Source organism: Equus asinus, chromosome 22, assembly GCF_041296235.1.
Source record: "Equus asinus isolate D_3611 breed Donkey chromosome 22, EquAss-T2T_v2, whole genome shotgun sequence".
In the NCBI taxonomy this organism is placed as follows: domain Eukaryota; kingdom Metazoa; phylum Chordata; class Mammalia; order Perissodactyla; family Equidae; genus Equus; species Equus asinus.
In genome coordinates this window covers 55819142-55835823 of record NC_091811.1, presented here as the reverse complement: position 1 = coordinate 55835823, position 16682 = coordinate 55819142, and the positions used below count along the sequence as shown (strand labels likewise).

The window sequence follows — 16682 nt, the reverse complement described above, 5'->3', positions numbered from 1 at the left end:
TTGGATAAAGAAGATATGGTATATATACACAATGGAATACTACTCAGCCATAAAAAAGGACAAAATTGGCCCATTCACAGCAACGTGGATGGACCTCGAGGGTATTATGTTAAGCGAAATAAGCCAGACAGAGAAAGACGAACTCTATGACTCCACTCATAGGTGGAAGTTAGTATATTGACAAGGAGATCTGATCGGTGGTTACCAGGGAAAAGGGGGGGGGGGGAGGGCACAAAGGGGGAAGTGGTGTACCCACAACATGACTAACAAAAATGTACAACTGAAATCTCACAAGGTTGTAATCTATCATAACATTAATAAAAAAAAAAACTAGACTAATACGTTTGGGAAATACAAACTCTCTCCTTCTGGAAGAGTCACAATTCATATCAGCTTATTAAAAGTTTCAAGAAATTGTGCTTTAAAGAATGAGTTTTGTCAGGACCCGGCCCTGTGGCCAAGTGGTTAAGTTTGCACACTCCACTTGGCGGCCCAGGGTTTGCTGGCTCCAATCCTGGGCGCAGACCTAGCACCACTCATCAAACCAGGCTGTGGCGGCGACCCATAGAGAAGAACCAGACTGACTTACAACTACGTACCAGAGCTTTGGGGGGAAAAAAAAGAGGAAGACTGGCACCAGATGTTAGCTCAGGGCCAATCTTCCTCACCAAAAGTCACAAAAAAGAATTTCGTTTCTCTTCTGTTAACTGTGTATTCTCCAAATTATTTGATCACATTAGAGAGTAAGCCCCCAAGGGATAGCATTTTATATTGTTTCTCTTTATAGCCCCCTGGATCCAGCTTATTTCTGGCACTTAGAAGGTACTCAATAAAGTACAATTTGAACAGAATTATCATTCCAGACCTCTAAAGGGATAGCATCTACAGAGGCCTGTGACAGACTGCTCTTCTGTTCTGCTGCACTCAAAAATAGGGAAGATATAGTAAGACAGAAAGAAGAACTTTCTTGCAATTCAGGGTGATTTAGGAGAATGAGTGTGTTAGAAAAGTTAGCAAATCCCATTTCTTAGAATCCTTTACTCTCAGAACTTAGAAGCAGAGAGAAGGACAAGATGACCTTGGTGGATCCTTTTCTTAGAAAGTTCAGAAAACCCTTGCCTAGGATTCCATCCACTCTCTCTCCCCACTTTTGAGTCTTTGGTAGAAGAAGGAAACAAACTCACTCAGACTCCCACATTAGCAATTTGAAGGAACAGACTCCGTGAAAAATGGACGTTTGCAAACCCAGGGATCTGAGAAAGGAGAAAGCTGAGAACGGAAATGGAAGCAGATCCCTTGCATCTGGGCAGAGGGGCCCAGCTGCTCAGCCCAGAGCAGAGGCCGTGAGCAGCAGCCTCTCCACCATGGGACAGCCTCTCCGGGCAGCTGTCCTGGCTCTGGCCCAGGTCTGGCTGAGCAACCTGCCAGCTGAGCTCTCTGTTCTGCAGCTTCAGAACTCATGCCCCTCCCCAGCTCATCTGTCTGTCTTACTTATCAGTGTTATCAGGTTACATGTCTGGAGGATAATATTATTCAAAAGCAATTTTTACTCGGTTTTGCAATAGACAGTTTTTTTCTAATGCATCCTCTTACCTTTTGAAGGATTTACCAAAGATCTGCTACTTAATATTTTCATTTTCCATAATAAGCCACACATAGCTACATGAGAGTAGAGAAAAATAGTGTGTGTGCATATTGCATATTACAGATTTCTAGAGGCAGGAGAATCTTAGAAAATATTTCTCTACTTGTCAGAAGAAGAAACTGATTCCAGTGGAATTAAGTACCTATCGTACAGTGAGTATTAAAGTCGGGTGGCTCTTTTACTCCAAGCTCAGCGTTTTTACTAAATTCCATAAAACATGAGAGAGGGCACCACAGAATGACAAACTGGCCATGTGCTGAGGTGTCAAACTGCTGAATCACCCAGGCGGTAAAGCTCTAATTCATCTTCTCATTTAGTGTAAGAGTTATTATTTTTTTTTAAGGATTATATTTTTTTCCTTTTTCTCCCCAAAGCCCCCCGGTACATAGTTGTATATTCTTCGTTGTGGGGCTTTCTAGTTGTGGCATGTGGGACGCTGCCTCAGCGTGGTTTGATGAGCAGTGCCAGGTCCACGCCCAGGATTCAAACCAGCGAAACACTGGGCCGCCTGCAGCGGAGCACACGAACTTAACCACTTGGCCATGGGGCCAGCCCCAAGAGTTTTTATTTTTAACCAAAGGAGAAACTGAGCAATTTCTCCTAAAAACCTTCTGAAATCCTGAACTGCATCTAGCACAAAAAGGGAAATTGGTTAAGTTTTCAGGATGCATGTGGGACATGGGATCAGAGAACTTTACAGTGTAAAAGATATAGAGGCACTTAATGTTGTCAAAGGATGGAGGAGGGTAGATGCGAGAGAGGGAGAGAGAGGAGAGAGGGAAACACTCTACAACTGAGGAGCAAGACAAGCGCAGAAGAATACCCTGGACTTCCTTCTCCTGGGAATGCTATGGCCTTCATCCTTGTCTTTCAGCAACTGCTCATAAAGAAAACATTTCTTTTTTAAAAAAATAAATCAAAATAGCAATATTTTTTTTTATTAAAAAAATCTCTGGAAATTTCCTTATAAAATAGCTTCTCTAATGAGTGGAGTCCTTTGGATGGATACAGACATAGAGCCCGCTGGAAAAAATTGAAAGTGTTATGTTAAAGAGCCTTAAAGATACCTGCAATTTGTTGAGCATTTGCCATGAGTTGGGCCCTGGACTAACAACTCTACATTCCTCTATCCTGTAGCTTTGTGACCCCTCCTTTAGACGGATTATCCCCATTTTGCAGACGAGGAAGTTGAGGCCTGGAGATGTTAATTAATGTGTCCAGGACTGCAGAACCTCCTGGCACAGAGTCTGACTCCAAAGCCTACTCTCCTGACCATGAAACTACCAGTGTCGATTAAAGTGTTGGCATTTCGGCCGGGACCATCATTCCTTATGCTCAACAGTCCTGTGCTTCCGAAGACATTCTGCATCTCTGATCCTCAGGCACCACATACAGGAGCAGCTTCCTGTCACTCTGAAAATTAAAGTGCCCTCACAGATTTGCACACTCCCTGTAGGGGTGTTGCTTCTCCTATCCCCAACACACAGAAAATAACTGTTAAGGAAAATATTGAGTTTCAGAAACTTAGGGTTAAAAAGAATTTCAAGAGTTCCATTATTTTAGTTTTCGTAGTTAATTTGTGCAGAAGAGAATAGTGATAAAGAGACCAATAGAGTGCTAGGTTTAGTTTTTTATTTGTTGACTTTGAGATAATTCTCAAAAAAACAAATATTTAGCACCAACTATGTACTGGAAAATATGTTAGACATTTTCATACCTGTGTGTGTGTGTGTGTGTGTAGTAGAGAGAGAAAGAGACAGAGAGAATTATTATTTTACTCATATGATCCTTGGAGAAAATAATGCTTAATGAACTTGATTTGCTGAGCAGGTATTTTCCTTAGGCTTCTTTCCACCATAGTATAGCTATACTGTTGACGTCTAATGAAGTTATCCTATTGGCAATTAGAAATGGAATTCGGGAACATGGTAAAAAGAAATCCAACTGTATTTATAGCCAAAAATTAGGGGGAGAAAATGAACATGTGAAAATCAGTCATGGTTAGCACATTAGAGGTGTGCCTTGTACAATAAATATTGAGATAAATATTTGTAAATAAGTGATGCAGGGAAGGAAACCATAGGATCAGGGAAGAGGGATGGGAGACAGCTGGAAAGGTGCCACATCAAACAAAGAGGAAGTATTAGGAGATACTGGAGAAGCAAGGAGAGGGATGGTCAGCAGTGCTGGATGCTACTCAGGGCTGAGTGAGGACTGGGGAAAACCTGTAGAGTTTAGGCTCCTTGGAACTGAAAGCCAGTAAATTGAAGACATCTCCAGTGTGTGACAGATTTTTAAAAGTCCAACTTTAAAAATTCCTTGGGAGAGCCATCATTTATTTTTTTAAAAAAAGAGGAAAACCTCGTAGTGGTTTGAACTTAAAAACAAAGGTCTAAGAAATCAACACAGAAAGAAAGTTGCTTACGATACTATGCAGGATTTGAAAACAAGCTTCTGGGGAATTTACCAGAGTGTGAAAGAGTTACGGAAACAGACTCGTTTTGGCTTAGAGCCCTCTCAAGGGTGTGCCAAAGCTGTAAGCACGCTCTCTGAGATCAGTGTGAGATAATTTTTGGGAGAGAGCTTTCCCATCCTTAGACACCTTCCCTCCTAGGGACTGAAAGCTTTATTTGCAGCAGTGGGATTCTGTTCTATGGGAGGAAGACTTTCCTATCCACACATCGTGAGATGGGCTGCACCTTTCCCTAAGAGGAAAAGGCCTCCCATTGTTTTGGAAAGGCCAAGGCAGCACTCAGACAGGAAGTGCTCCCTAGTGCTGAGCTCGGTGACTTCAGATACTTTGTTCTTCAGTCAGTCTCCTGAGCTAAAGCAAAGGATGTGGCTGGGGTAGGAGGCGGGGACTGCGCATATGTGTGCGTGCGTGTCTGTGTGTGTGTGTGTGTGTGTTTTCTCATTTCCGCTTCCCCTTTCAAGCTGGCAACAGCAGTTTAATGAGGACAGAGAGAAAGGTGCAGTATGCAATATGATACTTTCTCCCTGTCCCCACCTCAATCCCGCTCCCTGGGAAGGGCTTGGTCCAGCTTTGGTAACCGCTTTGCCTCAAACTCAGCTCTCTACCGGCAGACAGGTAAGTACCATTTCCACCTCCATTTACAGACTATACTGATTTAGGTTGGTGCTGGCAGATAGGAGGAAACAGGTCAGAGACGGATCAGGCTGCGAGGAAAAGGGAAGAGTTGGGAGGAAATCTCCCACGTCTCTGAATTCCACCTTAAAAAATTCATTGTTGTGCCTTTCGGAACAAGGAAGTCCTTCTACTTTCTTTTCCTTCCCATTACCAGAGGGGTACTCTTTGTAGGATCATAAAACATGGGTTTCTTTGATGGCTTGAATTAATTCTTAGGAATTTTTCACCTTTCTCATTTGAGAAGTTCCTCTCCGTGTCTTGCTGTACTCATTTTTGCTGAAATTTCTATCTGATTCTAACTTTGAAAGGTTCTCCAGGAGAAAAGTTTCTTAGCTTCTTTGCAGGGCCCGTTCTAGCCTCCATAACTTTGACTGTTGGGAATACCCAGCTTAAATCAATTTTGCTTTTTGTGCATATGACTGTTTCCTTCAGAAGGTGTAGAAGAAATTTGATGAGGAGTTAAGCGACAGCAAGATATATTTGGATTAGATATCAGGGAGAATTTACACAGCTGGACAACGCCAGGCCAAACTAACTGGAAGGCTCAGGATAGATAACCACCTGTCAGGGTTGGTTTTCAGTCTGTACATCTCAGAGATGGATAGATGGATATGTTGACTACTTAATGACATAATCCTGAGGCGTGGTGGTCTTTGCTTCTCCAACATCCCTTGTCTTAGTGGTAGTGAGGCTGAGCATGTCACCATCTACATGAGTTTCTGGAAGGGTAGAGGAGTGGAAAGATCCTCTGCACTGGGGTTTTCCCGTGACCCTGCTTGCTATTGAACTCACCAGTGTGTGGAGAAGTAGTGGGTCCCCGGTGCAGAACAAGGAAAAGATAAAAGAGCCCCCACAGAAGTGATTGGATAAGACACAAGGGTTTGGAAGAGATGCCCAGGGAAGTACTGGTGACTGTCTACCATAAATGGTGCTGAGTAGAGAGACAAGGGGACATTGTAGACAGTATATGGCAGTGCTGAGGATAGGAGGTTGGAGTTTAGAGGTTTTCAACTTGTATGTCCAAGCTTCAGACTTAACAGTTATTGGTCTTGAGCGATTAGAACTAAAGATCTGGTGTGGTTCTTCTATAACATGAAGCATTATTAGGAAGAGGATAAGCCAGGTTTACTATTATCTCTACTGGGAATATTATCAGGGATAACAAGCTGGAGAAATAGCAGGGGGGACAGAAAGAGACCTAAGAAATGATTTCTTATTCATGGACACCCCAGGGGTTTAGAAATTCTTTACAACCATACTAAGAGCACTTTCTCATGACTCCTTTGGTCTTCTGAAAGTTAGGTGGAATCGTGTGATTAAGCATTACGTGGTGGCCATAGAGACCCAAGACAGTCATTTTCAATTCAAGGTTTATGATTTGTGTTCTAATAGAGAACGGAAAGGAAGTGTGGTCCCAGCTCACATCATGACTCTCAAAGTTCACTCTGGGCTACAGTAAGGGAGAAGGAGCAGACATTTATTTCCACTTGATAACTGCCAACTGCTCTGTTTCCACCTAAAGGACAAGACAGAAGTGGGCATTCCAGTACCCACTCTGCTCTGCGCTCTTCCCACACCCAGGCCAGATGCAGGAAAGCTTAAAAACAGATTTTGAGGAGAAGAAGAGAGAGTGTAGCTATTGTGAAAGAAAAGGAGGACGAATGCAAATGAGTACATGAGGGAAAGAGCTTCATTACCAAGGAAATAGGATGAAGAACTGAAGATATGAATTCACGGAACTAACTGGATGATGGCGAAATCTGCTTATCTTCTGCCCTGTCTCTAGACTGAACTATCTGTAAACCAGTCCGAACCAGCTGATGTTCCTTATTTTTGGTGTTTTTTTTGGCCAACCACATGAAAAAAACTAGTGTCTCCCAACACTGAGAGCACAGGATTACTGTTTTCCCAATGTCCGGCTTGAATGTTTCCTGTAGCAGTTTACAAGCCTTCCATAAAACTCATCCACATTGTGGAGGTGGAAGTAAGGAATAGAGGGAAGGAGAAAAAAAGGGGTCTTAGATGGTCTTCTTTCAGTATTTGTTCAGCTAAACTTGTTTGTGGGAGAGAGGGGGTGAAAAGGGAGGGAAAAAGTGTTATATTGATGAATTGACATTTTTCTTAGTATTATTTATCAGATAACAGCCTCCTTTTTCCCTCCAACAGATGGAACTGCTCCCTTAGACCATAGAAGTCTCGTAATGCTCAAACGGTATACTCAGGATAATTTTTGTTCTGATGTGCTTCCAAACTGCAATAACATGGAAGAGGGTTAGAAATTAGGAAGATATTTCCTACCTATGAAGGAATGTGAGCGCATGTTGCAGGTTGGGGTATGTAGAATGGGGGCCAGTCAACCTGGTTTGAAGTGGAGTTTGTCCTCTATAAACAGAGACTGTTGGCTGTCCTGGGATTCCCCATAGCCCTTGGCAACAGTGGTGATGTGTGTCTCGGCTGTGACTGCGGATAAGATGCAGAAGGTCTTATGGGCCCCATCATGGAAACTCCATTTCCTTTTTCTCTCCTCCCACGCTTGTTCTCACTCTCAGTCCCAATTCACAGGCACTGCTTGGGGTGTAGTGCAATACGGACAGAAACGAGGAGAGGTCTGTCTAATATATGTCCCTGGGAAGAGGCCTAGAGAGCTAAGGAAAAATGTGGGGCTGAATCTTGGAAACCAAGGGTTGGGAAGGAAGGCTGTGATATGAGGAAGAAAGCACACACCTGGGCTCGGGACCTGTGAGTCTGAGTCTCGTTTATAACCATAACGTTCTATGTGACTTCACATAAGCTTCTATCTGTCTCTCTCCCTTTCAGTTTCCTCAACTGCAAAATGAGTGACCAGGATTAGGTATCTCTCTGATCCCTTTGGGCATTAGGCCAGAGCGAAGGACCTATTTATTGCTTATTTTTCATCTCTGCTTAACAGCAACATCCTTCCTTCATCATCCGGATTTTACACACACACCTGCTCGCTCCTTTTCTTCCTTCTTCCCTTATTCCTAAAAATGTTCCAACTTTAGTGAATGGTTTAGACTGAGGGAAGATTAATAATAATAATAGCTGTCATTTATTAAGCACCTCCTTTATATATCAAGGACTTAATATACATTATCTGATTTTAACCCCCAATAACCCAACAAGTTTGATATGTTATCTGCCCTACACGTGAAGAAACCTAGGGCTAAAGGGGATAAGTAACTTTACCAAGGACACACTTACAGTAAGTAGAAAGAACTGGATTCCAAACAAGGCTTTCTCAATTCCAAGGCCCAGGCTCTTTCTACAGTTTTTCTTCTCAAGTGTTGACCATCCTTACTGGGCCCCTTAAAAATATCTCCATAGTGAGATATCTGTAAGCGGAGCTGATATTTGACAGGTACAAATTGGTAGGCCCACACTGGTTGTTAAAATATTAAAATATGTCCACACCTAATTATGGTAAAATTACCAAATTATGATAAATATCCATTGCTCCAAGCTCTCTGAGTGCTCACGACAACCCAGCTATCCAAGCCTTTCCCACAAGATTCCCCAGACTGACAACAAAAACAGTGCCACACCAACCATGCACTTGTAGGACCCAGCCACATGGCTGTGACTGGTGTCAACTCTGGTTGGTCTGTGCTGCTCTGTCAACAATGGTGAATGTTCAGAATGCCACAGCAATCTGAAAGTAACGTGAAATTCCAGCAGACTGTCTCCTCTCAACTGGAACCTGGTTGGGCCCTTACCACTAACTTACTCTTTTAGCCTGAGGAAGGCAAAACTGCTTTGTAACCATCTGAGTGGAGTCAAGAAGGAAAGCGATGATAATAACCAAACAAAGCAACACTTCCTTCACTGAGATTGTCACAAAGCCAAGTCTAAATTACTTTTGGTTTAGTATAGAGGCCTCTTCTATGACTATAAAATGGAGAGTTTAAAAAATGTGGAATGGAGAATTTACTGAGATAGTTTCTCCTTTCCTTTATTCCAAATTACATTTACTGCTGACAGTTGGATGGTGATCTTAGGTTATCTTCTTATTCTATTGTTAGTGGAAAGACTACGCAACTAGAGTCAGACTAACCCAAGTTTAAATCTCAGCAGTAAGATCCTAAAGACATGACCTTGGACAGGTCACATCTCTCTCCGAGCTCAGATAACAATAATCAGGTCACAGGTGATTTTAGGATTAAGTGAAGTGGTTTGTGAGAAGGTTTTATGGGTAAACATAGGTAGTCTGTACATGTCAGCTGTTATGAGCACCTATTGCTTTGACTTGCGCATGTTAACGTATAGCGAATCTCTGACCACACGGAAGACAGAAACGGGAAGCATGTGATGTTCTCAGCATAGTAATAATAACATACCCACAGAGGTTTTCTCCGCTACTGAAGTTACTGCTACTAATGACTTTTGCTTTAAGATGTTCATTTCAAAGCTCTTAAATAATTCCCTAATCTTAAACCATTAGAGGTGATTTCTCTTGTCAATTTCAATCTTGTCTGCTACAATTTCTGCTTTTAATTATAACGTCCCCAGAACAAAGCAAATTCTCTCCTACTTAGTTGTAGTAGATTCCAGACACTTGACAGATTGTGGAGAAATATTTGGGGAATGAACTTGTAGAGAAATGTAGGAAAGAGGAAAGGGCAAAGTGATGGAAATGATAGCAGGGGGGAAAAATCAGGCTTGAGGTGATTCAGCAAGGAGCAGTAGAACCAGTGTGGGTTTTTTGTTGCTTTTTAGGGGAGGGGAGTGGTTAGTAGGAACATCAGAGAAAATATTTCAGCAGGCTTCAGGCTTCCATCCTCTTAGAAGATAGATTAAATACAATATTACAGTACAAGCTAGCATCAAGAAAGATAGTAGTCATATTCCAGAAGGAACAAGAACTTAGAATGGAAAACTCTGTAAAATATTTTTTCAGAGACAAAAGAATTTGACAGTTTAAGGCTTGTAAATTCAGTCAGACTTGTGTGACCCCTTGGTTATATCAACAAAGGATTCGCATGACTGTGTCCCAAGGCTTTTCTTCTTCACTGCAAGGTGTACAAAATATATATGTTAGGATTTGAGACCACGTGGAAAGTCAGGAACACCTGTCCTATGACATATACTAGGTGAAGATAACTTCTCAGCATCAATGTGGTTCTTGCTCATCTGCAGGTGCAGCATTTGCTGAGCCCCTTCTATTGGAAGGTACTGTGCTTGTCCTGAGATGGGATTTAGGGAACACGTTACAAGAAGTAGTGGATAACATTGAGAAAGGTAGCCACTTATCTCTTATTGAATATGATACAGGGATGTGTGCTAGTGGCTAGAGGTGGGTAAGAGAAAGGTAATGACTTGAGTAGGCCTTAAAAGTGTAGATAGAATTTGTTCGGGTAGAGAGAAAGGTGGATGAAATTGTGTAAGCTAAAGCAAAGAGGGAGAAAAGTTCAAGAAGCACTAGGGGTCAGCAAGCAATGCCTGACGGAATCACTCTCCTTTGGGTCCTTCTCAGCCTCCCTCATTCAGGCTCACAACTTCCCTGGGTGAGTGAAAGCAGGAAGTCTGGAAACCACATATGTCAGTGTTAATTTGAAAGGGAATTTGCTAAATAGGAAGTCATTCCTGAAGCCACTGGACCATTTCCTATTTCTTATGGGGAAACCTACATAAACGCATTTTTTACAGGTATAATTCCTGCAAATATTTCAAACTCAACTAGAATAAATTTATAAACATTGGTATTGGAGGCAAACTTTTACAACGTTGAGTCCTACCAATTCATTTTCTAGAGGATGACACTGATGCCCAAATAGAAACCCTAATTGACTTGCCAGAAGTCAATTCATTGGACAAAGTTGGAAGAAATCTCAAGTCGCCTGATTCTTCGTCATTGCTGTTTGTACTGCACCAAACTCCATTGTACACATAAGCTTTTGAACGATTTGTTTGGAGGAAATATCTCCATGCCCTTCTCTGTATTACAAGGGGCCCCAAGGCCTTCAAAGATGCCATCTTGACAGTAGCGTGCACCCCTCCTTCAACTCTTTCTAACACTCTCATTGCTGATGTTCTTCTGTGATAGTCATTTGCCACTTCCTCCAGATTTCCACAAAGAATACCCAGTTTCTTATCTCCCAGCAGCACAGCTTCCCCCTCCTGCCAATAACCAGACAATTCTATTTCTCCCTGCCTCATAATATTGCTGTGCTTATGGTGTTCCCACATAATGCCCCGTGAACAGGTCGCTATAGCCCAGTGTGACAGAGATTTGGGAAAATTAACTTATTCAATTCCCTAGTCCCACGTCCAGTTTGCCACAGTTGAGATTAGCTTAGATATATCTTGCACGTTTTATTTCAGACCATCATGGAGACCATTGTTGCTTTTTCAAGTGAAGAAATTGTTCCATTCTCACCCAAATCGCTCAGAAAATGGCTGTCATTCTCAGTGGGCAGTAGAACCCTTAACTTGTCTAGCCTATTTGTTGTGACAACTATAATAAACATTTATTGGTAAGCCTTTCTTTTGAACTTTCAAGCATTGAGGATTCTGTTTCCATAGGCATTTTCCTTTAGATATTTGCATTAAGGAAAACTTTTGTGTATCGGACAGAACAGCAAATAGGAATAGTTAAGAAAATACAACTTCTGTTCACAATTATAGGAACTCAGAGTAGAAACAAGTCATAGGATAACCCTCAAATTCATCTCTTTTCTCCAACTTCCAACCCAAAACATTTTTACATGCTTAGTAAACACATAGTTATAAGCTTATTGCTATGGTTTTGAAGCTGATCTCCCTACATGTGTCTGTGATGATTCTGTAAGGCCCTGGGTTCCTATGGGGAATAGTCAACTACTAAGCTTTCATTTAGAGAATAAGAATTTATTAAGCAACTACAATGTGTTTGGTTCTGTTTTAGGTGTTAAGGACACAGCAGTGAACAACTCAGACAAAAATCTCCATCCTCATGGAGTTTATATTCCAATCAGGAGAGTAAATAATAAATTAGATTGACAAATAAAAGATAAAATATGTTAATGATAAGAACAACGAAGAAGAAAATCAAGCAGAGAAGGAACTCAGTGGCAGTGACTATTGTAGGCTGTAGAAGCCAGGCCTGGCTTCATGGAGAAAGTGGGTTGAGAGCTGGGCTTTGCAGGTAGAGTATGCCAAAGGCTGAGGGATAGGAAGAGGGAGGGGGAAGGAATATGAGAAAAGCCTAGGGTTAAAAAGGAGAGAAGCATTTTCAGGGTACAGAGAGGAAATTAACCTATAGCAGTGGGATATATTTTCAAAGATGTTGGAGGAATGTAGACTAGATTCATATCACAGAGGATGTTGAAACCCAAGTAGAGACCTCCATCTACCATCTCTATTAGTGAGATTCAGGCACTGTGCTAGGTGCGCTGGGGGTTCAGCTGTACACTGGCACATCCGGAAGCTTGTAGGACTTAAAGCATCAATTTTTAGGACTATAATGTTCTCATTAAGAAACTGAGACCAGAGAAAATGATTGAATTTTCCAAGGTTATGTCATTAGCAGGTGGCAGAGTAAAGTGTGGGAGTCAGATAACCTTTCCTTCCTTCCTTCCTCCCTTCCTTCCTTCCTTCCTGCCCTCCTGCCTTTCTGCCTTCCTTTTAAATTCCCCTAATCATCAAAAACTTCTTGTGAGTTGAAGAGTCCTTGTGATTTAAGTGAGTTCCATTTGCTCGGGAATTAAAGACAACAGGCAAATCAGCCTTTGACATTTTCTTCTCTGTGCTGATACCTACCTATTCAATAGGTTGTCCAAATAGAGCTTAAAAAGATTTGAGGCTAGTGTGCATTCATTAACTTAGGCTCTGTCCTCCCGTCTCGTCCCCACCGGCCACACTCACACCCTCTACAGTGAACGAGTAGAAGTGGGACCATTGCTCTTCACTGTCTTATCCCTCTGTCCCCTGGAGCTGCCATAAACAGCTTCATCTTCATAGCTATGCTTTTGACTGTTGGAGGAAGAGAAAATAAAAGGAAAAAAAGTAAGAAGAGTGCCAGTTTCCTGTGACTTCTGTTCTTCAAACGCTTAAAAACAAAGTCATTAGTCAGGCATTCAACAATTTAGGTACTAAAATAGCTATTTTTGAAAAGAACATCCTGAACATAAAGTGTATTCCTAGGGCAATAAACTCGTTTTGGATGCCTCTACTTGCTACAGACAGAACATATCCAAAGAAAAACAATACATAATTACTGCTGTCTGATCTAAATTCTTTCACTTCAGGTCCAGCCTAAGACATCTTTTTCTCCAAGGAGAGACAGCAGTTGGCACTAGGAGAGTTTGTTAACCCCGGCAACTTGGCTCTCTGTTTACTTCCTGTGCCTTTTAGGGGAAATTAAATGATTGAATTAAGCTTGTGACATAGGGAAATCACAAAGACGGGTAGCAGGGGTAACTTGTCCTTCGGCCAGAGCTGTTGTGAGGTGATAAAAAGAGGATGACTCTGCCTCCAGGAAAAATTTAAGAGTCTAAAAAGCCTTGATAAGCGTTTATTTACCTAGTCCTACACCTCTGATTATTCTTCCCCTCTTTTTTCTCTCATCTGAATGTATCTTTTGAAAAAATACGTGGGTGTGGATTAGGCAGTGGTAAATGCAATATAAATGCATTGATGAACAGGGGAATTAACTCATGGCTATGGAGAAACCCAAGTTGACAAATCAGAGAATGATGATTCTGAAGGTGGTGGCTGCTAATGGCTTAAGGCGATGTCTCCTTGTTTTTAATGTGGGATTTTTTTTTTTTCCAAGAGAAGTCTGATGTGGACTCTTAATTTCTAAAAGAGGAAACAAAACAAAACAAACCCAGAATGACTGTAGCTGGAGTGATGTCCTGGTTGTGGGACCTTAAAAAATCTGTTTAACCTTTGAGATCTGAGACTTCTTCATATGTCTTTATAAGGATCACATAAAGTAAATTTTATAAATTGCGAATTTAAAGGTATTTTAATTTCAATGGAAGATTCTGAAAGACAAAATCTTTCAGGAATAAAGAGAAATGTTTTCAAATACAGCGTTTTGGCTATCATGAGAAGTGAAAATTCTTTAAGTCAGAAGAGCTGTCTCAATGTCCCTTAAATCATATGATGTTTGAAGTTTCCAGACTTACTGATTTGAAAGACATGCCCTGGTGTTTAGATTTTTCAGAGCATTCCTTTTTCTGGAAGATGGAAGAAAGGCTAGACATCTCCTCCCTTCTCCTGATTGGGCAGAAGAGTCATGCTCCTTTTTGCAGAGGGGGGCTACCCTGGGCGTGGTGGTTTCTGAACACAGGATGAGAGAGTATCACTGTATTTCAACACTCAGGACAGCATCAGTGTGGCAGGAGGCCCTGAAGTCTGAACCAGGGCCATGGAGGGCTCTGTGCTGAGCCCCACATCCTGGGAGAAACGGCGGGCCTGGCTCCGTCAGAGCCGTCACTGGCAGACCCAGATCCTGGAAGAGGAGGCTGCAGCTGCCCTGCAGGATGTCCCAGATCCTGAGCCTTCCAGCCTGGATGATGTTTTCCAGGAAGGTAAGAGGTAGTTAGGCATTAAACAGACTTCCACGTTGTCTGTGGTGAGGAACGGGTGGCAGCAGGCACAGGTCTGCAGGGTGGGCAGTGGGTCCCTTGGTTAGACTAGGCCTTCAAGGAGGCTCATTTTGACTGGTTTAAATGAGTTTAAACGAAGAAGAGTAAAGTAATGCAAGACATGAATTATGTGAGAAACAGACAGGCGTAAGATTAGGAAAAAGAAAGAGGAAATTTTTGCATCATCCTGAGAAGCTGTCTGTAAGGACCAAGGCCAGGGTTCTCTGTGAGTGCTTTGGGGTGTTTCTATTTTGTCTGTGTAACAAGGTTACACTCAATCTGGATGCCTGGACCCTGGCCACAACTTGGTCACTAACAAGCTGTGTAACCTTTGGCAAGTCACTCACCTCTCTAAGGCATATTTGTGTAATTGAAGAAGAAATACCTGAAATAATAGTAGTCACTTTTCTACAAGCCTCTCAGAGCTTCTCTGAGACTCAGATGAGACTATAGACACAAGGGTTAAAAAAACTAATTTTATATTAATAAACCAATTCTTGCTTATTTCATAGAAAACAAAAAGCACACACAATATTGTGCCTTTTTTCTTTTTGTTTCTTCCTTCTTCTTCTTCTTTTTTTTTTTTATTTTTTGAGTAGAAAGATTTACCCTTGTTCCCAAACCTTGGGGAAAAGAAAGCAACGGGCCTGACATCCTGGGCATTTTCCAGGTCCTGGGAGGAAGGGGGCAGGGAGTCAGAGAGAGAAGAAATATCCTCTATTTTTATACATGGTTATTTTCCTCTATATCTTAAAGAAAAGTTTTATGGAGGAAAAAAGGATTCATGACGTGGCTTCCATAAGGACAAACTGACGGAATGGGGTGACTTGCAGGCGGAGTCTGATTTCCTTCAGTTCTCAGTGTGCTGATGTCTGCCTTTTCTAGGGAATCCAGTCAGCAAGATTGAGGACTGGCTGCAGGACTGTGGGTGAGTGCTTGAGAGGCAATGGGATTGGATGTGGTTGGTGGTTGGGTGTACAACAGGCACTGACTCCTGGGAACTCAGAGACAAGGAAATGGGTTCGAATTGGATCTCAGTATCAGAAGGGAGGTTGCAGTGGGGATGGGCTCGTAAGGGTTTGGGTGACTTTGGGGATGGGAACTGTGAATCAACTGCAACTCCGGCCTGAGACCAAGTTAGGGGGAAGGTCTGGAAGTATAGGGTGGATCTCATCTAAAGCCAAGAATGATGGAAGCCTGCAGCTCAGGGGAACGGCTGGGCTGGGTCCCACATCCCTCCTCCGTCACCTTTCCCTTCAGACTGCAGTCTTACATTATGTAACAAAGGAAGAGTTAGAAACCTAATGTTCTTATGATCAGAGTAATTCATCACTATGTTGCCCGTTTCTACTGCAGAACCCAGGAAGAAGGGCTAAGGGCTTACCCCAGCCATTCAAAGCATGAAGAATTGGAGCAGGTACTTCAAGGCAAAATGTAGTATCTCTTCCCTCACAAACACTTTAAACTATAAGACCTCACACCCCATCAGCCTGTACCATTTTAGGCTCAGTCTACCCAGACGCAGAGAGAAAGATTCTGTGACCTATTTAAGTCTGATCATTTGTGTAATAATGAATTCTCAGAATTTATAACTCTTACCTCCTTCTTGTTTCCCCTCCAGGAATGTTTCAAGCTATATATAGCCTTTAATCTAATTAATATATAAATACACCCGTCCTTGCTTATTTGGTAGGAAATAAATAGCACTGAATAATACAAGGTTGTTTATTTCAACTCTGCCCTGGAAAGTAATGCCAGGAAGGATTTAGTTTGTATTTTTGTTGTTTACAAAACATATCATCCTTATGTCCTAATCTGGTTCACAATTCATTGACTTTAAAGTCAATTAAGGTAACCAAAGTGTAAGGAAGTAAACGGATGGCGGTAAGAGGAATGTTTGCAGGTTTGTGTGAGAAGAGTCCTAGGATTTAAAATGCTTCACCTGGTACGTACAGGAGAACCAGTGGGCTCAGTTAATGTCTTTACTTCATTAGCTACTCGTGGGTCGCATCGATTCACATCAACAAGTATGGACTGTGCATTTGCTAACTGTCTGATTGTCTAAATGTCCTAGAGGAGTGCCAAATAGTTTAAAATATGCCCCTTGACTTCAAATATACTGGCTGAAAAGAATAAATTCACAGAAACACAATACTGTAAACTCCAGAAATCATCTTTCCCCGCTATATTCTACAAAGATAAACCCTGAACCAAAATGGGGAGGTAGTCTGGTGAGTGAAAAGGCTCCAAGATCTGAGCCTGATTGTTGTGCTCTCTGTGTAACCCAGTGTAAGCAAAC

General features: G+C 41.9%; 1 protein-coding gene across 1 annotated transcript in view; it reads left to right on the top strand.

Moving 5' to 3' along the window:
* The first annotated feature begins 4196 nt into the window (after window positions 1-4196).
* The window catches only part of TESPA1 (thymocyte expressed, positive selection associated 1), a 34973-nt gene continuing 22487 nt past the window's right edge, over window positions 4197-16682 (top strand). Inside the window, exons 1-3 of the mRNA XM_014834303.3 lie at window positions 4197-4733; window positions 14119-14326; window positions 15269-15311. Coding sequence (XP_014689789.2) covers window positions 14164-14326; window positions 15269-15311 — 206 coding nt within the window. The 5' untranslated portion in view covers window positions 4197-4733; window positions 14119-14163. The remainder of the gene's footprint in view (window positions 4734-14118; window positions 14327-15268; window positions 15312-16682) is intronic.